This window comes from Geotrypetes seraphini, chromosome 2 (assembly GCF_902459505.1).
Source record: "Geotrypetes seraphini chromosome 2, aGeoSer1.1, whole genome shotgun sequence".
In the NCBI taxonomy this organism is placed as follows: Eukaryota; Metazoa; Chordata; class Amphibia; order Gymnophiona; family Dermophiidae; genus Geotrypetes; species Geotrypetes seraphini.
This window is the reverse complement of record NC_047085.1, coordinates 475,058,450-475,083,996: the sequence shown is the minus strand read 5'-3', so window position 1 is coordinate 475,083,996 and position 25,547 is coordinate 475,058,450. Positions and strand designations below refer to the sequence as shown.

The following is a 25,547-nucleotide window of genomic DNA, read 5'->3' as shown; positions in this document are numbered from 1 at the left end:
TCCATGTTTACCGGAAGTGAGAAACAGTCTGTGGTGGTGGCTGCAGACAGCTTCCCTCTCAAGGGGCATGCCTCTCCACATTTCTTCCTTGGAGATTCTAATGACTGTACAGATGGGGAGGTCATTGCAATGGACACCCTGTTCAGGGTCATTAGTAAGGGCTCAGCAAAAATGGTCAATAAATTGCCTAGAACTCAAAGCCATTTTTCTGCAGGCCCTGGGAAAGTCTCTGGAAGGCAAGGCAGTGAGTCTTCTTAGACAGTGATAGCGGTGACCTACATCAACAGGCAAGGAGACACCAGAAGTGCCCTGTTATACCTAGAAACTCGACTCCTCTTTTGGTGGGCAGAAGCTCATTTGCAGGCTCTCTGCAGGCTGACTTTCTCAGTTGGCAGACTCTAGGGAATGGTTGCTGTCCCACCAACAGTTCAACGCCAGTTAGGGCATCCGCAGATGGCTATGATGGCATCAGAAGTAAACACAAAGGCAGCTCACTTTTAGAGCTGAAGATACGAACCCGGAAACACAAGTTTGGATGTATTAGTCCAGCCATGGCTGGAGAAAGGGCTCTTATACATGATTCCCCCATGGCCTGTGCTAGGTCGAGTCATTCACAGGATTGCGAGTCATCTGGTGTTGGTAGTCCTATGGCACCCGATTGGTCCCACAGACAGTGGTGTGTTGACCTAGTTCACCTCCAGAGGGACGAAGGGCTTAGGCTGACAGTCCAAATGGATCTTTTCAATCAGGGCCCAGTTACTAAAGAGAATTCAGAACTCTTTGGGCTTACAGCATGGCTCTTGAGCAGGTGGCCCTGAAAAGCAAGAGTTAATGTTGTTATCGCCACTCTGTTTAGAGCTAAAAACCCATCAATGGTCAAAGCCTATCCTAAGACTTAGAAGTACTTTCAGCACTGGTGTGTAGAGCCCTTACAAGCCCTGATTTCAGTAGTCCTGGACTTTTTGCAAGAGGGACTTCTGAGAGGTCTTTCGGTGGGATCGCTGAAAGTGCAGATAGGACTCTCCTGTTTCTGAGGTTGAGGGGAGTCTCTGACCTCGCACCCAGATATCACCCAGTTCATTAAAGGGGCTCTTCACTTGCACCCTCCGGTGGGTCTCCCATTCCCATGCTGGAATCTTAACACCGTATTGCAAGGTCTCAGTATAGCTCCATATGAACCGTTATGGGAGGCTTCCCTCCTAGATCCTACAGTCAAGGCGATTGCATCAGCGAGACAGGCCTCTGAATTACAAGCTCTGTCCTGTAGGGAGCCATTCCTTAAGATTACAGAAGCAGGGCTTTCCTTATGCACAGTTCAATCCTTCTTGCTGAAAGTAGTCTTTGCTGTCCATGTTAATCAGGAAGTCCGTTTACCCACTTTCCACCCTACGGGGTCTAAGAAAAAGGATAAAGCATTGCAATTGCTGGATGTCAAGAGAGTGCTTCTCTGGTATCTCAAAGCTACCAATGATTTTCGCATATCAGAACACCTTTTTTGTTCTGACCAATCATGCCAGTCATGTTAAGAAAGGGAGGCTGGTGTCTAAGGCCTCGATTTCCAGATAGAATAAAATGTCAGCTTGTCTATTTTACTGATTGTATTGTATTTCATGTATGCGTTCTCTTTACCACTTTTCAATAAAAATATATATTTTTTAAAAATGGCTATTACTTCTGTGTATGTGGGCTGTGGTAAGCAGCCACTAATCACAATGAAATCGCACTACATGAGAGTTATTGCTACCTCATGGGCAGAGACTCAGGTGATCTCACTCGAGGAAACCTGTAGGACAGCTACATGGTCTACCCTTTCATACCTTTACCAGGTTCTATACAGTAGATGTGGCAGCCAGGAAAAACTCTACTTTTGGGTCCTCTGTATTGAAGACAGGCTCAGTGGGACTGCCCTAAACTCAAAGGACTTCTTTGGTATGTTCCTAGCATTCAGGCCTACTAGACACATTGCACTAGAAAGAAAGATTAGGCTCTTACCTCAATCTTTCTTGTAGATATGTCTAGTAGTCCTGAAGCCCTGCCCTGTAAGTTGGCTTTGCCTGCTTTCTGTCTTAGGATCAGTCTGAATTTGGAGAATTCTCTGTCTCTCAGATGAACTGAGTTAATATAAAACAAAACAAACCAGCCTTTATGTTCTTGATGTTTTTTCCTTTTTAAGTCTCTGCTTGATAGAAGGACATACGAGTAACTACGAGCTCTATATAATATTAGTGCTGGTTGCACACAGTTTTGTATCTACTTTGATCAGTTACTTGAATGTTATAATGTTAATTAATAAGTCTGTTTCAGAGCAGAACAGAATTGTAGTATCGGGGTTGTTTTCCCTGTTTCCCTTCTTCCAGTATGTCTTCCATGACAGTGCTTCTTGAATGCGTTTGTACAAAATGAGGGGGCAGGAGGAGCTCCCTGGGAAGGAGGCAGAATTGAATGAAGACTGACAGCATTCTGCAAGCAATTTGCAGATTCAGATGCATAACTCTAGCGTTCAGTACGACTAGATACATCTATAAGAAAGAAGATTATTGAGGTCAGAACCTGATTTTCCTTTGTGCCTAGGAATTTTGGTCATAAGCACAAATTAAGGACCCCTTTTACAAAGCCGTGGTACCAATGCTGCCATGTTAAATGCACCGAAACCCATAGGAATTGAATGGGCTTTGGTACATTTACCACAGCAGCATAGTTACCACGGTTTAATAAAAGGGGCCATAAGTAGGCCTGAGGCTGAGTCTTATACACCTGCTACGTTTCTTAACAAATCCACCATACATTCTCTAGGAGTTTTTGAATTATATAAGGACAGGTACTATTTTGGTTGTACCACAGAGAGGCAGTATATAATATTCATGATCCTTGTCCTTGACCTTTGACCCTACTATTGCAGCCATCCCAAAAGGGAAATGCTATGACCAAATAGTATGACCTCCTCTCTATTCTAACTTGAAATTGTTCTGAATGCAGAAGCATATCGGGCAGTGAGGGTCCTGAAAGGATTTGCATGTAATTTAAAAATAAGTTAATATAAGGCGATGTCTGGAGTACTGTTCTATTTTGGGGAAATTCCAGGGGCAGAGGCGGCACTAAGCTAGTTCTTTGCTGATATTTAGTACTTAACTGGCTACGGGGCACTGCATAAAGTTAGGCCTGGCTTTTATGCAGTTCTATTTATGCGGTTATCTTGGTTGGTTAAGTGCTGAATATTGCGCTTGACTAGCTATGGTTGCTCCAAAAACCCAGAAATGCAATGTTGGAGCCCGGACATGACCCAGAGGCTTTCAGCAAAATGCCGCCAGCTGAATATTAACCCCCAAGTTTATTCCTAGTGCCATGAATAAGAATAGAAAAATTTCTCCTGTGAGATAAGAACAAACAAAAGGGAGCCCAAATATTCCAGTCAAAAAATGGAAGTCCAAGACAAAAAAAAAAGAGGGGGCAAGAGACTGGGAATTCCAATGATCTTGACAAGGTGTTTATTTAAAATTAGATAAAATCAGAAAAAAACAGATTGTTTTGGGTTTTTATCTGTTTTTATCTCATTTTAAATAAACACCTTGTCAAGATCATTGGAATCCACAGTCTCTTGCCCCCTTTTTTTTTGTCTTGGACTTCCTGCAAGATAAGACAATATATTCTGATGTGAATACGGAAGCTTATAGATTATTTTCCCCCTCCCTCCCAGTATATTTCATGCTCCAGGAGCAAGTAATACAAATAGAATGAACTCTTCTTCTTCTTTGTGCAGAAGAAAGATGACGGTAGCTGCTCGGAAGGAAGTACCGTGGATCTGAGGAGATCTGGGGAGCTGATTGAGCAGATGTCTGTGCAGTCTGAGCAGTTACTGGAACCTGAAGAATGTTTCACAGAAGGTAAGAGCGTCTCCTCGCCTCATCCGCAATTATGGAGAGAGTCGAGCAGTCCATGGGCCTCTGTTCTCCCTATCAGACATGTCTCCACATTAACACGGAGGCACTCTGGTGACTTGCATTCATGTTTTCACTGGTACGGTTTCCAGATAATGCTGCAAACACATACGCAACAGGCATCAGTGACTTGTTAACATTTGCTTTTGAATTTCCAATGCGTGATAAGACCCGGAGCGCTCTTCAGCCTGCTGCAGCTTTTAGGCTGATAAGCTCCTCTTACACCACCTCTCGTGGCTGTGCTGCTTATTGAAACAAGCTGACTTCAAGCCTGGCTAGTGGAACTCTCTGCCTCTCAAGTAGAACGTGAACTCCAAAATAACACCAAAATAAACCCGGCAAAGGCTGCCAGCTGTTGGAAAGCAGCCAGTTATTGGAAACCAGCCAATTGTCTTTTATCTAAAGAGCTCGTCACCCTTCCCTCTATTTCATTTCCATGAATTTGCTTCAGTACACGCTTTTCTTGCCGTGCCAACCCCGTGCTGACCGATTTGATTTATTTTCACTTAAAGAGTAGGGAGACATGAGACTTCAGGGTGGATTGTCAAGAGCACAATATCCCAGCTCTGTGGCCAAACATCTAAATGGGTTGAAGTAGAGAATGACACGGTGACAAAATTCATCACCGTTCCCGTCCCCGCGGGAAATAATCCCATGTCATTTTCTAGTGTCTATTTCAACCTCAGTCCTTCTACACCAGCATTCTTCAAAGCAAAGCTTGCGGGTCAGTGGCTGTGCTTATGTGAGCCAAGGATAATGAAGCCATTGTGACATCACTGATGTGATTGGCTCTTAGGCACTGGTGGAATGAGGCATTATGACATCACAATATCTGTTCTGGATACCAGAGACTGTCATTCTGTAGTGTCTGTTTCAGTCCTTCTATACCAGCATTCTTCAAAGCAAAGCTTGCGGGTCAGTGGTTGTGCCCAATTATACTCTGATTCTTCCCTCTCTCCTTAAAGAATGACATGAAGATGGTTATCCACGGGGATGGGAAAGGTGATGAATTTTGTCACCGTGTCATTCTCTAGGTTGAAGTATTCCTTTGAAGGAAAAAAAAATTCCTTCAAATGGAAAACTTGGGCCTGATATTCAAAGCGATTTAACCAGTCGGCAATAGCTACTAACCGGTTACATAGCACTTAACCGGCTATCCATGAATATTCAGAAGTGATAAAGCACAGTTACTTACCTGTAACAGCTGTTATCCAAGGACAGCAGGCAGATATTCTCACAGCATGCCCTCCTCCCCTTCTTGGCTTCGTTACTGAACTGATGGTCCCGCGAGCTGGCAGCAGGCAGGAAGGCACCTGCGCATGCACGGCACGTCTTTAGATTTCTTAATGTGACAGATCACTTTGGACAGTCGGTGCTGGGTTCCATGAATGATGACCCACGTGTGAGAATATGCGGCCTGCTTGTCCTGGGATAACTGGTTATCCCTGCTAAATATTCGCAGTTAGTGCATAACTGGGAGCTGGCTATCTCAGGGACATTCTGGGAGCAGGTTATGCTTAGGATTTGATTTTCAGCGCTAACTGAGCAAGATTAGCGCATAAATAGGACTGTATTAATAGCTGTCCTATCATTACGTGCCAGCTGATGGCCGGTTAGTGCTGAATACCGGCTTTACCGGTTATCGACTGGCGGCCAAAAACGAGGCCAGATATTCAATGATGGTTGTCGGAAATAGTCCTGCATTGAATCTGGGGTTCAGTGCTGGTGGCAAACAACGCAGTTAATCCCACTGTTGGTTGAAAACTGGGCTGCTGATTTGTGTAATTCTCAAAGGGGATTGTTTACCAAAGATTAGCACGAGTTATTTGCACCAGGGCCCGTGGGAATCCGCTATTCTTTAGTAAAAGACCCTCAAAGTGAATTCCATTTTCTGCTTCTCTGGCTACATGATAGGCTCCTGATTGGTGTAGACTGACTTTACTACAGGAAGAGGCGGTCGGAGCAGAGCGCGGGTGATGTTCTTCACCCGCCGGCGCTCCAGCTGCTCCCTCCTGCCTCCACTGCCTTTTGACAGGTGAAAAAACCACAGTTGCCGTTTTTTTTTTGAAATTCGCGAGGGTTCCTGGAGCAGAAACCCCGTGAATTTCGAGGGAGTGCTGTATATCTTTGCCCCACTGGAAAATTTAGAGACATGAAGATATTTTCTGTTCAAAGTTATCTAACCCTCTATTACAGAAGGCAGAATATTTGACAGAAGAAAATGAACTCTTGAGTTAAATACTTTAGGTTCGATAGACTGCAGGAGCAGGCTGGCTAATTCCTGCTTTTGGCACTGACCACAGATATTCAATGCTGAGCCATTACTGGGTAACCGGCATTGAATATCTGGATTGTTTGGCTGCTAAAAAGTTAACTGGTAAGTCAGTATTCTGCATTGAGCAGTTAAGTTTATAACGGCCAAAGATAGAACTTCTATTTATTCAGTCCAATTTGGCTTCTAAACTTCAGCGCTCAGTGTTGAAAATCAGAGGTTGTTGCATGATTTAGCCATTAATTGCAAGTATTCAGCGGAGATAACCGGTAATCTTGCACTAAGGGTTCCATTTACGAAGCCGCGTTAGCAGCTGTAGCACGTGCGACTTTTCATCACGGGCTAACCCCCTGCGCTAGCCGAAAAACTACCACCTGCTCAAGAGGAGGTGGTAGCGGCTAGCGCGGCCGGCGGTGTAGCGCGCGCCATTTTGCCCGTTAAACCGCTAATGCGCCTTCGTGAAAGGAGCCCTAAATTTTAGCATTTGGTCGGGGCAAGTGCTGTTGCTCCTGGCGGGTTAAATAATGTTTAATATTGGCCAGTTTTACCTCACCACTGTAATGTGGATTTATGTTAAATTCCGAAACAGTAATGGTTACCGTTGCTACTCAGCTTCCATGTGTCTGTTTTGAATTTTTTTTTAAATTTTAATATACTTTATTTAAAGTCAAAAGAGCCAACATACATTGTGAGTTACAAGTATTGAATATGGAAACCAATAAAATGAAAATTACAACAGATTTACACATCAACATCTCAGCATGAAACGGAGAATAGTCCAAAACCCATCCCACACTCACTCCCAACACCATAAAATCAACTCACAGGAGGATAAAAAAAAAAAGAAATATAATATTTAGGAAACAAAGCCCCTTTTATTAGGGTTACCTAATTTTCTGTTTGGAAAATCTGGACCCCCCCTAGACCCGCCCCCAGGACCACACCGTTCCACCCATCCCCGCCCCGTCATGCCCCAGTCCAGCCCCAATCCCACCCTAGCCCCGCTACCCGCTGCCTGCTCTCGTTGGGCAGGAGTGTGTCCGCGCATGCGCGGATGTGACACGGTGACATCGCACGTGCGTGTGATGTCATCACATGGCATCCGTGCATGTGCGGACGCCCTCCTGCCTGATGGTGATTTGATAGAAGCTTTTCAAAACCTGGACAAAGTGCCGGGTTTTGAAAAGCCGTCCGGGACCCCCAAACATGTCCTCAAAAGGAGGACACATCCGGGGAACTCCGAATGTCTGGAAACCTTACCTTTTATCAAGTGTTTTGGTGTGGTAAATGCTCCGATGCTCATAGAAATTGAATGACTATTGGATCATTTCCCATGGCAGAAGTTCTACCGCGGCTTGATAAAAGGGATACTTGCCATACTGGGATAGACTGAAGGTCCATCAAGCCCAGTATCCTGTTTCCAACAGTGGCCAACCCAAGTCCCAAACACCTAGCTGGATCCCCAAGTAATAAAACAGATTTTATGCTGCTTATCCTAAGAATAAGCAGTGGATTTTCCCAGGACATCTCCATAATGGCCTATGGACTTCTCTTTTAGGAAATTAGCCAAACCTTTTTTAAACCCCGCTAAGCTTACTGATTTCACCACATTCTCTGGGAACAAATTCCAGAGTTTAATTACACATTGTGTGAAGAAATATTTTCTCCAGTTTGTTTTAAATCTGCTACTTAGTAGCTTCATCGCATATCTCCTAATCCTTGTATTTTGGGAAAGAGTGAACAAGCGATTCACATTTACCCTTTCTACTCCACTCAGTATTTTATAACATATACGGTATATCTTGTATTTTCACATATGTATGGCTTGCTTGTAGGTAGTTCTCCACCCCTTCCCTCCAGTGGGATCGATGGACATTTATCACATGTGCCTTTGATTCATGCTCATGCGTGCCTACAATGTAGCATCTCCTGGCACATGTATGCCACCAGTGGCTTAGCAAGGGTAAATGGCGCCCCTCCCTCCCCCCACCCCCCTTACTTCATTAGTATATGTCTCTTACTGTGAACTATTCTGCTCATGTGTTAGTTGCCTTTCTCCAATAATTGCTCGGATGGGAGTTCCGTGGAACCTCTGCGAATATGGAGGGAGAAGTATATTGTTTTATCCACTATGCAGAAAAATATGATCATGTTACTCCTCTTCTCCATAAAGCCCATTGGTTGCCCATTACACACCGCTTTACCTATAAAATACAACTTCTTGCCTTTAAAAAGCTTTCATTGATAAACCAGCTTTCATTGATAAACTTTTAATCCCATATGCATCTTGCAGGACCCTTCAATCTAGCAATCAAAACCTGTTTACTATCCCTCCAATACGATAACTCTTTTATGACACTACCCGCAAATCCTTCTTCTGTCACAGCTCCCACACTGTGGAATGCTCTTTAGAGAAATTTAGACCCAAACTTAAAATGTTTCTTTTTAACGACGCCTTTAATCTGTAAATTCCATTTCTTATGAAATTGATTATCCTTTGCAGAATTCTTAAGACAACCAAAACGTTTCCTCAACCTAACTTGTATTTCCCTTTCCCATTTTCCTCTTATTTTTATTTTCTCTTGATGTATTTAGTAATCTCTCCCTCCCATCCTTTCCTAATGTCCATGCATAAATGTTCCCCATTTTTAAAAATTTAGATAAGGTTTTTGTTTTGTTTTTTAATATATTTATTATATTTTATTGTAAACCATTTAGATACCTATGTGATAAACAGTATATAAAAAATAAAGAAACATAGAAACAGCACTTCCCAGAAAATAGCCTACTACTACGTATCATTTCTACTACGTTGAAAGGCCTATGCAGCGCTGTGCATTTAACATTCAATATACGGTCCCTGCTCAGAAGAGCTGACAGTCTAATTTGGACAGACAGATAGGACATCTCGTGGTTGGGGTATTTCTAGCAGAAGGAATGAGATAGTGGGTAGAGGCAACTGACGGTGAGTGAGTTGAGTTGAAAGCAGCTTCAAAAATGTGGGCTTTTAGCTTGGATTTGAATAAGGCTAGAGACGGAGCATGACGTATTTGACTCTGGCTGCCTGTTCCAGACATACGTCATGGCAAGAAAGAAGGGATGGAGTCTAGAGTTGGAAGCGGTGGAGGAGAAGGGTACAGATAACAGGGGCTAACACAACAAATGGAGTTTACGGGGGGGGGGGGGGGCATAGGGGGAGATAAATGAGAAGAGATATTGAGGGGCTACAGAGTGAATGTATTTGTCATTCTCTACTACTAAAGTCCCTAACATTTCCTCAGCTGTCCTGCAAGTACAATTAACTAACCTCTTTTCTGTGAACTCCGGTCCTTTGCAATCTGATTCCCTGTTTCTAGTCCTGTTTGCTTGTTCAAGTGTTATAGAGTATGGAGTGTTTTTTATCCTCTCCTTTTAGGCTCTAAATTGTGTTTTATGTATCTATGAAGTGTGTACTTTAATATGGTTTCATTTGTAGAAACTTGTTACCTAGGATACAAAAAAGGCCAGACCAACTAAAAAAAAAAATTACTTCAAAGATCTAATAAGATGTTGCTAATCAAGCTGCCCTGAAATATACTTGTGTTTTGTTTTCACAGATGGCCAACAGTTAATCCAAATTACATTCTTATGCTTCCTTTCCGACCAATGCCAAGTAATTCTGCCTATTCCACCCCCTAATTAGTGAATCAGTCTTTATAGGAAGATTTGAAGGTGGGTGAGTGAAAGCTGCGGTGGAAGGGAGGGGGAGCAACTCTTGAGAACCGCTTAGGATTTCCAATCAACAATGTCGCCACCCCTTTTTCTTTTAACGTCTTTTCAATTCAGAAAACCCAAGAAAGCCTCTTATTTCCTAAAAAAATTTTTTTTCTGTAAACCAAGCGCAAAATAACATAGTAGCACTAGAGCAGTGATTCCCAACCCTGTCCTGGAGGAACACCAGTCCAATCGGGTTTTCAGGCTAGCCCTAATGAATATGCATGAGAGAGATTTGCATATGATGGAAGTGATAGGCATGCAAATTTGCTTCATGCATATTCATTAGGGCTAGCCTGAAAACCCAATTAGCCTGGTGTTCCACCAGGACAGGGTTGGGAACCACTGCACTAGAGGTTAGGCATCACCATTTTACAGTATGGTTGCAATGAAAGGATGCTATTGAATGCCTCCCTGGATCAGATCAGTATTAGTAGTCCAGATTGGTGGTGGGGCTGGGGGTGAGAGAGATCCAGGAGCTCAGAGATTCTCTGGTCAAAGGCCTCCTTATGCCAGGTACTTGGAGTGCTCTAACTCAGTGCTCTGGTGGCAGGGCCAGATAGCCCTGCAAAGGTTGGGAGGCAGGGGATTCAGGCCGTACTGGGCTGTTGGAGAATTTCTGGAGGCTGATAGTAGAAGGTGGGCATTTAAAAAAAAAAAAAAGCCTCCCTTCTTGTCAAATGTGTGAGCCAATCCCAACTCAAGCATTGACAGACGGATTACTGTGCTGGTTTGTTGTTTCTCTCCCCTCCCCCCCCCCCCCCCCCCATCAGTGTACACGTTTTATTTTGCAGTCATTTATAAGCATCGTAACATGCTTTTTAGCGCCGGCCATGGCAGTAACAGCGTTGATGCTCATAGGAATTCTATGAGCGTTGGAAGTGTTACCATCGCAGCAGGTGCTAAAAAACGCACTACAGTTTTAAAAGGGGGGAGGGTAGTTTTTGCATTGGAAGTAAAATATTTTTCATCATACTTATTTATTTTAATTTTCTATACTGTTCTCCCAGGGGAGCTCTGAATAGTTTACATCAGCGGTCTCAAAAACATGGCCCACGGGCCGCATTTGGCCCCCCCCCGGGACTATTTTGCGGCCCGCTATCTGTCCTCGACTAAAGAAGGGGTCTCCAATCTACTTCCCTTCCAACTGCCCTTCCCCAAGCCACCACAATCGGGGAACAGGCCAGCGCCCAAGGTCTTACTTCTCCCTGCCCTCCCCCAAGCCACTACCATCGGGGAACAAGCCGCCACCGCCGCAATCGGGGAACAGGCCGCGCCGAGGTCTTAACTCTCCCTGTTTATCTTCCCCAGCTCAGAGCCAACCAATTCTCACCACTCGACGTCCATTCTAACGTCAAGGAGGACGTTCCGGGTCAGCCAATCGCTGCCTGGCTGGCCCGGAAGTCCCTCCCCGACGTTAGAATTGACATCGGGTGGCGAGAATTGGTCGGCAACAAAGGTAGGGAAAATGATTTTATTTTCAATATAGTGATTGAAATGTGTCAGTTTTGAGAAAGGAAAGATATTAAACTTTAATGTGAGGGCTGCAGAAAAATAGGGTACTTGGAGGGCCGCAGAAAAAATAGTTAATGACAATTTTGCATAAAGTAAAACTCTTTATAGTTTATAAATCTTTCCTTTAACTGTTAAAGGAAAGATTTATAAACTATAAAGAGTTTTACCTCATGCAAAGTTGTCATTTCTTTAATAAGACATTAACTATTTTTTTCTGCGGCCCTCCAAGTACCTACAAATCCAAAATGTGGCCCCACTAAGGGTTCGAGTTTGAGACCACTGGTTTACATGGATTTATTCAAGCATTTTTCCCTGTCTATCCTGGTGGGCTCACAATCTATCTAATGCACCTGGGGCAAGAGGTGGATTAAGCGATTTGCCCAGGGTCACAAGGAGCAGCATGGGTTTGAACCCACAACCTCAGGGTGTTGAGGGTGTAGCTTTAACCACTGCGCCACACTCTCCCCTTAAAACACTATGGTGAAGCTTAGCACAGCATTCCAAAACACAACTTATTTATATCAAGGCTTCAACTAGCAACTACTGTAAAACTGTAAAGGACATTCCAGGAACTGGTTTCCTATGTCTTATTATCACTACTTCTCTGTGTAGCTCCAGTTTAAATTGTATTTCTATCACTGTTCCCAACCTCATCACGTTCTGTTTTTGGTTTCCCATATATATCAGCACATACGCGGTATGAATATGCTGTCTGAATTCTTGCAGTCTTTTGGACATTTTTCTCAGAAAAATCTTGGAGGTGATTGTGATTTCCAAATGAGAGGTAGTGAAAATTGTGCCAACCAAGTGGTGTAACGAATCTTTTCAAGTTTGGCTCAGTCTTGGCATAACAGGCTTGTCCGCGTTTAGTCCTCAAGGGCCACCGAACAGAACAGTTTATTAGGATATCCCTAATGAATATGCATAAAAGTAATTTACATACAGTGGCGTAGTGGGTTTGCATATTTCTTTCGGTTCATAGACAACCCCGCGAAAGACAAAGGCGCGTGCCGACAACTGAGCGCAAGACGGAGGCGCGCGCCGAAGAAAATTACAGTTTTAAGGGGCTCCGGCGGGGGGTTTTGTTGGGGAGCCTCCCCCAGTTTACTTAATAGAGATCACACCGGTGTTGTGGGGGGTTTGGGGGGTTGTAACCCTCCACATTTTACTGTAAACTTAACTTTTTCCCTAAAAACAGGGAAAAAGTGAAGTTATCAGTAAAATGTGGGGGGTTAACCCCCCACAACGCCCCCACAATGCGGCGCAATCTCTATTAAGTAAAATGGAGGGGTTCCCCCCAAACCCCCCCCCATCGGAGCCCTAAAAACAGTAATTTTCTGCGGCACACGCCTCCGCGCTGCGCTCAATTGTCTGCGCGCGCCTTTGTCCCGGCGCGCTTTTTGACCTGACACCATTTCTTTCACATATGTTCATTATTTATTTACCCCTCCCCCACACACTTCTATCAAACCATGTTGCCAAGCATAGAATACAATGGGCGACTTGGCATTTATCTCACACTTCAAATGAGCTAGCCAAGTCCGGTCCTCAAGATCTACTGGCAGGCCAGGTTTTCAGGATATCCACAATGAATATGCCTGAGAGAGATTTGCCTGCACTGCCTTCTTGGTATGCAAATCTCTCTCAGGCGTGTTTACTGTGGATATCCTGAAAACCTGGCCTGCCAGTAGATCTCGAGGACCGGACTTGGGCAGCTCTGAGCTAACGTATAAAATTGCATGGTGCAGCTAAGCTTGTTGAGTTTGCCATGCTAACTCATGTTACAACATCTACCGCTTTCACCTACTCTTGTAAATGGCCCGTCAAAATAGACATTTAGCTGTTGGTGATCCATTGCAAATTTAGTACATTCACTTGAACTCTGCTTTCCTTCTCATAGCCCATGTGTGTTCCGCTTTGTGCTTTACTTCGTTTCTGGCTCAGGACTTCAGAATTTTGAGTCTCTGCATAATTAGTGACTGCTTGCAGCATGACACTGTTGCAGTTCATGTCTTTTTGAAAGCTTTAATTGCCTTTATGAACCAACTTATTCCTGGAATCAAAAAAGGCGCACTACTTTAGCGATGGATCTATAGCACAATACAAAAATTACAAAACAATATGTTAATCTTTGCTGCCATTACAAAGACTTTGGAATTTCTGCTGAATAGAATTTTTTGGGTACCAGCCATGGAAATCACCATGTAATGGTATTGAGAGAACTGTAGAACAACTTTTTTTTTTTTTTCAAGATGGAGTCCTTATAGGACCTAGGGCTACAGTGTCCCTTAATTATTATTAGTTTATATATATTCTTTTTTTGTTGTTTCTTTTTGTCCTGTTTATTGTTTTTTTTTCTTTATTTAGCTTCATTTTGGTAGTTTTATTTTCGGCTATAAAACTATCTTATTAATGAACAGTATTGAAGATCAGAATCCAACTGTTAACTGTCTAACGGTTGAGATGTCTTATTTCTACCGAGGCCGTCCTTCCTGCTTCATGGGGAGTGTGACGTTGCTATGCTCTGCTTTGAGGGTTCAGGCTCTGCTTCGTGCTGGCTTGCATTTGTGTCGGCTCAGCTTCGTCCTCTGTGCCTGTTGTTTCCTGCATCTTGACGGCTGGTGTTTGCGTGTCTGCCTGCTCAGTGCCGGATGTCGTCTCCTTTGTGCTGGCTGGTTTCCTCTGGCATATTTACATTGTGCCAGCTGGTGTCCTCTGGAGTTTTTGCAGGAGCCCTTCCTGTCCTGCTGACCCATCCTGCCTTTCGGTGCTGGATCGGACGGGGTTTGCAGTCCTCCTTTTCGCTGTTGTGACGATGGATCGGGTGGAGGGTGGGCCCGTCTCCTTTTCTGTGCCAGGTCCTGGGTGGCGCTGCTCCTGCTTTGGCATGCTTCAGACTTGGTGAAGCCAGAGATTTGGATCTGTGGGAGAGATTGGTATCAGGCAGGGGTGCTTTCCCACTGAAGTCTATGATGAGATGGTCCATCTCCTTGGAGTGACTTCTTTTTGAATCAGGCCGTTGGAATCCTGGCTCGTTGTGAACATGCTTATTTTTGTTATCTGTTGAATTTCTTTTGTTTCTGGTTTTGTTTTATTGGATACCTTAGTATTATGTTTTATTTAACATTCTTTTGGGGTTTTTTTATTTGATTTTCTTTATTAGTAATCTTTTTAATTACTGAATTTATTTGGTCTTCTTTTTAATTCCTTAGTATGCAAGCAATTGTTTATTCAGGTGCTTTAGTTAGATTGCGAGCCTATTGGACAGCTAGGGATGTTTTTTCCCAAGCACCTTAAATTAGTTTGTCAACCAATAGGAGGAAATTGTCAACCGATAGGAGGAAATTTTTTTTTCACTCAGAGAATAGTTAAGCTCCGGAACGCGTTGCCAGAGGGTGTGGTAAGAGCGGACAACGTAGCTGATTTTAAGAAAGGTTTGGGCAAGTTCCTGGAGGAAAAGTCCATAGTCTGTTATTGAGTAAGACATGGGGGAAGCCACTGCTTGCCCTGGATCGGTAGCATGGACTATTGCTACACCTTGGGTTTTGGCCAGGGACTAGTGACCTGGATTGGCCACCATGAGAATGGGCTACTGGGCTTGATGGACCATTGGTTTGACCCAGTAAGGCTATTATGTTCTTATAGCTCACATGCTATCTGATTAGCACCATTATGCCCATTCTCCTTTACAAGAAATTTTTTTTAAAAACCAATGTTTATTTTGCATGCAGTGTGCTTGTTCAATTGGCAAATTTACTATAGGATGCTAGCACACGTCCCACAATTAGCCTTTTTAATGTGCAGTAAGTGCTCACTCGCACTTATCCATTTATATTTTATTGCCATTTAACCATAATTCACAAGAGTAATCTTGTTACAGAAATACAGAAAGTAATCTCAATACTTGAAGAATATTAAGAAAAATATAAATCTTCATTAGATTACAATAACTAGGGAGAGTCCAGGCAAAAGAAAAGAAGAGAGACTTATTGCAGAAATGACTATAAAAATAAGGCTTAACTGTTCACGATAGCTAAACATTACCAATTACCAATTTCTTCAACTATATAAATACTCTTAACTAGTCCGGGGCACAAAAAACATACTTTACTCCAAAATATTTGATCATATATTTACATGGATAGGCCTAGAGAAATAAAGTCCCCAGAGACACCATTTCAGTTCTCATTGCAAGAAGCAGTTTTCTTCGGAGAGTGTGGTGCATGGTTAATGCTACAGCCTCAGCAGCCTGGGGTTGTGGGTTCAAACCCACACTGCTCCTTGTGACCCTGAGTAAGTCATTTAATCCCCTCATTGCGCCAGGTGCGTTAGATAGATTGTGAGCCCACCGGGACAGACAGGGAAAAATGCTTGAGTACCTGAATAAATTCATGTAAACCGTTCCGCACTCTCCTGGGAGAACAAGGTTCAAGGTTTATTAATATTTGATTTATCGCTGGATCTGTTTACAAAGCGATGTACATAAGTAAAAAAGCATAAAATACGGAGATACAAATTAAAACTCGGTAACATCAGTTTTAAGACAAGACAAACTTGAAATGGAGGGGAAAAAGGGGCAAAGATTACATCTGTTATAAATAGAAAAACAAATACGGGAAAAAACATAAGGGAAAGGGTTTTGTTAAAAAATTAAAATACTAAGAAAAAATTATTTAATATTGAGTATTAAAAGCATGTTGATGATGGTGATGATGATGATGATGATGATGATGATGTTGGGGGTTATTGTAAAACACTGTATTGGGCATTGTAGACTTCAGCTCATCAGCATATGTGGGTACCTCAGCTGTGTTTGCTTTTTGGTATTACGGACTTGTACCTGTTTTGTATTGTACTATATTTGGTTGCCTTTGCCCAATAAAGAAATATTATATATATATATAAAAAAAAAAAAAAAGCATCTTTAAAAAGGTGAGTTTTCAAAGATTTTTTGAAAGAAAGCAAATCTCTTTCCATTGTAATATGTTGTGGTAGAGAGTTCCACCATTGTAGAGAAAACTGAATAAATAAATAGTCACATTTGGGAATATCCAAACCTTTCTACCATAGAATAATACTTGAGAGCTGTGAAAAAATAATCTGAATATAGCATTAACATCTTGCTCAAAAACAAAGGATACTAATAAAGTGACTCTTTCAGAATTTTCAGATACACTCACTAGCACTTATTACAGTTTAGAAAAAAGGACCCTTGGGTGTGGTGATGTATATTTTGATTTATTATAAAATTCCTACTCATTCTCCTCATTATTTTGTTCTTGGCTTTGTTTTGTGGAGTCCTGGATATTAATATTGTTATTCTATTTAATCTTTATTATGTATAAGGTGTTCTCATTTTCTTGTAATTGAATATAAAAAGGATAGAGTCAGTTCAGAGGAAGGCTACTAAAATGGTGCACGGTCTTCATCATAAAGCGTATAGGGTCAGACTTAAAGATTTCAATATATATACTTTAGAGCAGGGAACTCCGGTCCTCGAGAGCCGTATTCCAGTCGGGTTTTCAGGATTTCCCCAATGAATATGCATTGAAAGCAATGCATGCAAATAGATGCATATGCAGCTTGAGTTTTCGAGCAAGGTCTTGGGCATCATCATTGATTCCACATTGTCCTTCAATGACCACCTCCAATCCTTGGTAAAAAAAAAATGCTTTTTCAGCCTTCACGTGCTGAGGAAAGTTAGATCCTGCTTCCATCAAAAACATTTGACCCTCCTTGTCCAATCCATCATCCTCTCCAGATTGGACTATTGCAACTCTATCTACTTAAGCCTAACTAAGAAAAACCTCCACAGACTCCAACGGATTCAGAATGCCGCGGCCAAGCTCATCTTCGCTAAAAGTAAATTTGACTGTGTCTCCCCGCTCCTGGCCAAGCTCCACTGGCTTCCGATAATCGCCAGGGTCCACTATAAATGCGCCTGTTCCTGCTAAATCGCACACAACAGTTTAGTAGAAGAGGGGGGTAAATTTAATTGGTTCAGTACGATATTCAGCACTTAACCGGCTTTGGGGCACAACATAAAGACAGGACAGCCTTTTATGCGGTCTTATTTATGCAGTAACCTTGGCACTTAATTCTGAGACTGCCCCTCCTCTCCCCCAACATGCCCCAGAATAACCGGTTTTGAGTTTGGCGGTAAGTGGACATTTTCAGCAGCACTACTAACCTGTTGAGCGCTCCTGAATATGACCCTTTCCTCCCCCTAACAGGCAATTAAACTGGCTAGGAGCCATCTCTTGCTGGTTAAATCACTTTGAATATCAACCCGATTAATTCTACAAAAAAAAAAAAAAATATCACATCAGTGTTATTTGTTCTCTTGAGTTGTACGAGTCCTTCCCAATTCATCCTTAATGAAATCTTTATAAGAATCCTACATGACACACTGACATAATGTTGATGTTTGACTCCAGCTGAATATGTAAATGTCTTACCAATTTCGGAAATACTAGCATATGGATTGATCACCAGGCTTGTTCGCGGCAGATGTACAGTCAGTAACAATTAGCTGAAGCTTTGGGTATATTTTATTTATTTTTTTTTTTCACTATTGGAATCAAATCCATCAACTTTTATGAAATGAAATATTCAAGATACAACATTGCAGTGCCAGCACAGCAGCCGATGCCAGAGATTCACAAGGACACAAATCCCATTTTTAACAACAGCAATTTCAAATCTCTGTAGGGCAGTCATCCTCAAAATGTTGATCCGAGCCCATTAGTCTTCGTATCGGACTTTCAGGCAGGCTTTGGACTTTTGCAACGTAAATATTAGTAGCAGAGTAGCAGCTCGTGAATGATTTTAAGCAATTAGGTCTGATTTATGAAACGTTTTTCTCTGTAAAAATAAAAATCAGTCGATAATACTAGACTTTTGTCTAATACTAGTGTAGGAAGTAGAATACCAATAATTTAGGAAGTAGAAAGCACCACAAAGGGCTCCTTTTACTAAGCTGCGCTAGCGGTTTTAGCACACGCTAGACGCTAATGCACATAGCGCGGGGGGCAGCGCACGCTAATCTGCAGTGCACGCTAAAAACGCTAGCACAGCTTAGTAAGAGGGGGAAAGTTTTGAAGTTATTTTACTTTTCTTTGGTACTTGATTTTGTTACAAGTGATTTGCTAATAGAAAGTCCAAGATTGGTTTTAATTTGCGGTTGCTCTGTGTCATATGGCAACTCTAGCTTTCCTGCAAAGCCACTTTAAAGGAAATAAATTTTTTTTTTTTTAATTTATTCAATTTTCTATACCTTTCTCCCATGGGAGCAAAGAACAGTTTACATTAATTTATTCAGGTACTCAAGCATTTTTTTCCATCTGTCCCAGCGGGCTCACAATCTACCTAATGTATCTGGGGCAATGGGGGGATTAAGTGATTTGCCCAGGATCACAAGGAGCAGCCTGGATTTGAACCCACAACCCCAGGGTGCTGAGGCTGTAGCTTTAACCACTGCGCCACACTCTCCCCACTAGTTGTCACATTTTTGCATTAGTTTGTGAAAGTTATCAAACTGCAGTTGTTTTTTTAAAGAGACATTTCAACAGGTTTCCTTTGAAAAGGGGTTTTAAGGTCATCTGTCTATTACATCACTCATTTTCTGAAAACAGGAAAGGCTTTCCTCTTAGTTTACTAGAAAAATAGCAGGCTAAGAACTGGGAGGCCCGGGTTCAAATCCCACAGCAGCGCCTTGTAACCTTAGGCCAGTATTTCTCAAACTTTTTAAATTCCGGTGCACTAAACAGAGCAAATGGTTTTCGCAGCACATTATAATTGAAATGATAAAATTGGAAAACCAACAAAAAATTAAATTTGAGAATTATTTAATTAAATTTCTTTGTATGAAGCTATGTATGTAGTGACATAGCAAGGGTATGAGATGCCTGGGATGGTGGTGCCCGCCTCTCTGCCCCCCCCCCCACTTCTTCTGCACCCCCCACCACACTTGCACCCTAGTTTCCCACTCCATACCTCTTTAAATCTTCCCCAACACGAGCAACTTCTCCACCCTGCTGTGCTCGTGCCATTGTTGGGTTTCCCTCTGACATCACTTCCTGGCCCCGCGACGTGGAAGTGATTTCATAGGGAGCCAGGCTGGTACGAGCTGCAGGCCAGATTAGTTGCTCATGCTGGCGAAGATTTAAAGAGGTATCAGGGCAGGGAAGGGAGGGCATGAGCAAGGTGTGGGGGTGTGTGGAGAGGTGCAGGCGCCCCCACCAAGATGGCATCTGGGGCAGTCCACCCCCCTTTACTACACCACTGTATATATGGGTAATTGTAACAACAGTGAACTAAAGTAGATTGAAAAAAAAAAAAAAAAAAGAGAACGTCTGCAGATGGTGGATGATGAAATCCATCTCATTCTATTCTATTTAATTTCTGTCCGAGCTGAAAATCCAAGTTTGCAAAGATAAGAAGGACCAAACGGTAACAAAGTCTTGATTGCTTTGTTGCTCATTAGGATAACTACTGCATAAAAAATAAAAATTAAATTAAAATTACTTGCCATTAGTTTTCAAGGATTAATCACATCAAAGAATGGCGCTTGTCTCGACGGTTGTATCCTTACGCATACAGACGCTCATAACAATGACAGACTCTTGCGTACATGTCATCTATTCTAGTGTATACTTGTGAAGGGAATTTTTAAAAATAAAGTCAAATTCTGGAATCTGTCATGGCACACCAAGAATCTTTTCGGAGCATACCACTGTGCATTGGCATACAGTTTGAGAGACACCGCCTTAGGCAAATCAAGTCGCCCTCAATGTTGGGCAGGTTCTGATAGCAATACCAATCTAGTTTATGATCTCCACTCAACCCTCATTTCAGGCAGCAGCAACTCTTTGGTGTTCCTCACTGTGCTGGAGAAAGCAATGCCAAAACCATACCTGTATCATTCTGTGGAAACCACATTTCTGAGTTCTCTCCTCCCTCTTCCTGAACACACCCCAACCCCTCTTCTCCTTCCCTCCCCGCACAAGAATAGTGACCCTCCTGCCCCCCTTTAAGTTTAGTGCCCTATCTTGCCTCTCACCATCAAGAACAGTGCCTCCTCCCAGGTTCACCTCTCCAACAAAAACACTCCCCACCTTCCACCGCCTGTGTCCCTCTTCTAGCCTACCTTCTCATGCCCTGATGGTCTAGAGCAGTGATTCCCAACCCTGTCCTGGAGGAACACCAGGCCAATCGGGTTTTCAGGCTAGCCCTAATGAATATGCATGAGAGAGATTTGCATATGATGGAAGTGATAGGCATGCAAATTTGCTTCATGCATATTCATTAGGGCTAGCCTGAAAACCCAATTGGCCTGGTGTTCCTCCAGGACAGGGTTGGGAACCACTGGTCTAGAGGTGTTCCAAGCAGGAGCAATTCCCTGTTGTTCTTGCCCATGCTGGCTCTGGTCTGAAAATGGCTGCCATGACCCCTAGCAGCAGTCTTGTGGTACTACCTGTGCTAGAGGTTGCAATAGCTATTTTGAAGTCAGATCCAGCATGGATAGGAGTTAGTGGGGGGGGGGGGGGGTAGTACTGCCCGATTCAAGGACAAAAAATTCAATTCGGTTCGATTTTCCTGCTCAATTTTTATAAAACATCCTGGTGGGTTTTATAGCCTCTTCACCGCCTTTGCCCTTTTCTACCCACACTGGCGCTGTGGTGTAAACAAAATAAACAAACAAAAGAGACTTTTTGTCTCTCTGTTAAATCCTAGCTCAAGTTCGCAGTCTAACACCAGCTCTGGCAGGATACAAATTTCAAATCTGACATATTGTAATCACAAAACAGAAAATAAAATTGTCTGGTTGTCTGGTCAATATTCAAATCTTGTTGGTCCCAGGCTCTGGTTTTCTTCTGATAACTTGCTTGCCAGGGTCTCCTTCTTTCTGCATGCTAACCATCCATCTGCCATCTCTGTCCTCCCCTTCCGTTTCCATTCCCTCCCCAGGAGGTCTGGCATCTTTCCTTTTTTTCATCTCCCTTCACCTTTTCTTAACTACCCTTTCATCCAGCATCTCTTCTTCCTTCCCCACCACCCCAGGGTCTAACTTCTCTCCCTTTCTTTTCCCAACTACCTTCCTATCCAGTATCTCTATCCCCCCCCCCCCCCACATCATTTCTTATGTCCAACTTCTCTCCCTTTCTGTTCTTTCCCTCCCTAAATCCCCTTGTCCATCATCTCTTTCCCTCTCCTCTATTTTCAGACCCATTATTTCTTCCCCCCTAAAGTCCAGCATATGCACTTCACTTTGAACCCCCCTTCCCTCCCTCCGTGTACTTCTACACCAGGGCCCCCCTTCCCTGAAGGTCTGTCCCCCCTTTGAAGGCCTGTGCCCCACTCCTAGAGGCCTGCCTGTCCCCCCTGAAGGCCTGTGCCACCATCCCTGAAGGCCTGTCCCCCCATTATAGGCCTGTCCCCCCTTTAAAGGCCTGTCCCCCCATTAAAGGTCTGCATCCCACCCCTGAAGGCCTTCCTGTCCCCCCTGAAGGCCTGTCCCCCCATTGAAGGCCTGTCCCCCCTTGAAGGCCTGCATCCCCCCGAAGGCCTGCCTGCCTGCCCCCCCCCCTTTTGAAGGTCTATTCCCCATGAAGCCCTGTCCCCCCCTTGAAGCCCTGTCCCCCCCTTGAAGGCCTGTCTCCCCCCCTTGAAGGCCTGCATTCCCCCCTGAAGCCTGCATTCCCCCCCCCTTGAAGGCCTGCATTCCTACCCCTTGAAGGCCTGTCCCCCCACCCCTGAAGGCCTGCCTGCCTATCCCCTCTGGGAAATGTCCAAATTCGGACTTACATGTTCTATCAAAAATGCTCTTCTGAGTGTGGTGATTGAACTCAGGATTGTAATTCTCCGTCCTACTGGAGTAAGTCCAGCCCCGGCCTGCACCCAACTCAAGTGGCTGTAAAAACTGCCCCACTGAAAAATTATTTTTGTGTACCCTCGTTGTGCATGACCCGAACCTTAAGAGTTGGCTGGAGCCCGTGGAGCCAGGATTGCAAAAATAATTCCACAAAAATAGAAAAACTTGAATATAAGGCCCCCGGGGCCTTACAACACATTCTAAATCTACTACTGAGAAAGATAAACTCTTCCTTGCCAAAATTGAGTCCTCCATCCTTCTTATCCAATTGTGACCTAGAAAAAGCAACACAATCCAGAATACACAGTTGATTTAGCACTACTATATCAGAATCTACGTTAACAACTAGGATTCAGTAAAGCAGAATGCATCAGGATGACAAAACCAACGAAGGCCATGAAGCATAGTTTCAGCATGTCTAAACATTGCATTGGGCATGTAACGTGCTGAACCTCAATCTGGATCAGGTCAGCATGCTGTTTCCTAATCCGTTTGGTAACTGAAAGAGAGCCATACCTACCGTGCCTAGTACAAACTGGTACAAATCCCACCCAATCCCAAACCATCTACATAACTATCTGCTTATAGTTGTGCCTGCTCTAGGTGCGTGTTACACTACTCTGTGCCCTTGTTTTGGGTTGTACCAGGCACTATGTGGAGATTACCCAAGGTTTCAAGGTTTATTAAAATGTGATATCCCGCCTTATCCAATTTCAAAGCAGTTTTACAGAATTAAAATAGCAAGTTTACAGCAATTAATAAATTTAAAAAATGGGCAAAAACTAACTCAACAGACGTAAAGACATAGACAGACTATAAAGACATAGACTAATTGGAACGAGAGGAAAAGGGGAAAGAACTGCAATATATGGATAGTAAAGAACAATTAAGGAACAAACAAAAAGGAAGGGGAAACAAGGAAGAGCAGCCTCAAAACCAGGCCTATTGATGTCTTAACACGCCCTTAAAAGGACAGTCAAGTTTCAAAAGCGTCTTTAAAAAGAAATGTTTTTAGATCGGATTTAAAAATATCTAGAGACTTCTCTTAAGTGACTTGGGGGCCGTATTCCAAAGTGAGGGAACAGTAACGGAGAATATGTTAGTTCTCATGGTATTAATGTGCCGTGGTGATGGAATGGAGAGCAAATTTTGATTAGAGGATCGGAGCAAACGCTGAGTGGAATAATAATAATAATGACTTAGGGCTCCTTTTACAAAGGTGCGCTAGCGTTTTTAGCGCACGCACTGGATTAGCGTGCGCTACCCCCAAAACTACCGCCTGCTCAAGAGGAGGCGGTAGCGGCTAGCGCGCAGCATATTGGCGCTATTCTGCGTATTAAGGCCCTAATGCACCTTTGTAAAAGGAGCCCTTAATTTTTATATACCGCCATACCACAAACAGTTCAAAGCGGTTTACAGGGGAACAGATTGTATACAGACAGCGAGATTACTGAGAACTTTCAAAATGACATTGGCATGTTAAGGTTAGTCAAGTTTTATCTGGAAGTGTTTTGGAAGTACATCAAGGTTGAAGTGAGGTCAGAGAAATTTGTCATGAGGAATCAGGAGTGTGTTGATAAATTTTGGCTGACCTGAACTGGTTGGGTTTTTTTTTTTTTTTTAGAGTTGTACCTGCTGCTCTGTGCAGGATACACCCTCTGCTTTTGCTTAGGGTTCCATCTGCTTCTCCATATGTTACTCCCCCTCTTGTTTAGGGTTGTATCTACTGCAGATTACTTCTCTCGATGCCTTTGCTTAGGGCTACAGTACTCCCCTGAAATTCACAGAGGTTCCGTTCCAGGAACCCCCCGTGAATTTTGAAAAACCACAAATGTGGTTTTTCACCTGTCAAAAGGCAAGGGGAGGCAGTAGAGGGCAGCTGGAGCTCCAGCGGGTGAAGAAAATCATTTGCGATCTGCTCTGACCGCCTCTTCCTGTAGTAAAGTCAGGCTAGACCAATCAGGAGCTGCTTTGATACACAGCTCCTGATTGGTTTAGCCCAACTTTACTACAGGAAGAGGTGGTCGGAGCAGATCGCAAATGATTTTCTTCACCCGCTAGAGCTCCAGCTGCCCTCTCCTGCCTCCCCTTGCCTTTTGACAGGTGAAAAACCACATGGTCCGGTGGTCGGAGCAGACCGCAAATGAGCAAGTCCGCGATTTTTGAACCGTGAATTCACGGGGGAACACTGTATACCTGTTGCTCTGCCATGCTTAGAGTTCTGCCTGCCTTTCCATATGTTACCCTCAATGGCATAGTAAGGGGGGGCAGTTCGCCCCAGGCGCCATCTCGGTGGGGGCACCAGCGCCCATCCTCCTCTTCACCCCGCTCCTTCCTGACTCCCCCCCCCCCCACCGTGCACGTGCGCCCTTTCCCTCGTACCTCTTTAATTTTCCCAGCGCGCGCAGCATTGCAAACTTGCTTATCCATTCGGTGTCAGCTCTCTCTGACTTCACTTCCGGGTCCCGCACCCAGGAAGTGACATCAGAGGGAGAGCAGACACGACGCGGGCAGCAAGTTCATGATGCTGCTCGCGTTGGGAAAAATTTTAACAGGTACGGGAAGGGATGTCCCCGTTGCAGGTGTCACTCACCCTCGCTACACCACTGGTTCCCCCTCTTGTTTAGTGTTCAAACTGCTTCTTGTTATGCCTTTGTTTTGGGTTGTAACTGTCATTCTAGACAGGTTACGCCCCTCTGTGCTTTTGTTTAGGGCTTTACCAGCAGTTATACGCCTCTGCCTTTTTTGAAGTGTGAAAGTCATTGATGTTTTTCTTATTCCATCCTCTTGCTTTATACACTTCTCCCTCCGAATCCGCGGTTTCAGTATCCGCGGATTCGGTTATTCGCTTTTTTATTTTTTATTTTTAATTATTTTAATTTTTTGGCTATTTTTAAGTTGTCCAAGCCTCCCCGGAACCTTACCTGGTGGTCTAGCAGTGAAGCGGGGCAGGAGCGATCTTCCTATGCTCCTGCCCCGTGCAGAGCCGTCATCAGAAGGCTGCCGTGAGTTCCCATTGTAGTCTCGAGACCACCAGGTAAGGTTCCGGGGACGCAGGAGGTAGGCGGGGGTGGGTTAGAGCCGGCTGAGAAGTTATTCACGATTTTTCACATTTCGCAGTCCGGCTCTGCACCTAACCCCCGCGAATACCAAGGGAGAAGTGTATAGGGATCTTTGTGTGTTATATCAACCTTCTGGA

The 25,547-nt window shown here is 43.7% G+C and overlaps 1 protein-coding gene across 6 annotated transcripts in view; it reads left to right on the top strand.

Moving 5' to 3' along the window:
* Positions 1 to 25,547, top strand: part of LOC117354345 (sodium channel protein type 5 subunit alpha-like) — an 839,094-nt gene that overhangs the window by 604,620 nt on the left and 208,927 nt on the right. For all 6 annotated transcript variants that reach the window (XM_033931713.1, XM_033931710.1, XM_033931711.1 and 3 more), the window contains one exon: positions 3,758 to 3,881. In XM_033931713.1, the coding sequence (XP_033787604.1) occupies positions 3,758 to 3,881 (124 nt within the window). The remainder of the gene's footprint in view (positions 1 to 3,757; positions 3,882 to 25,547) is intronic.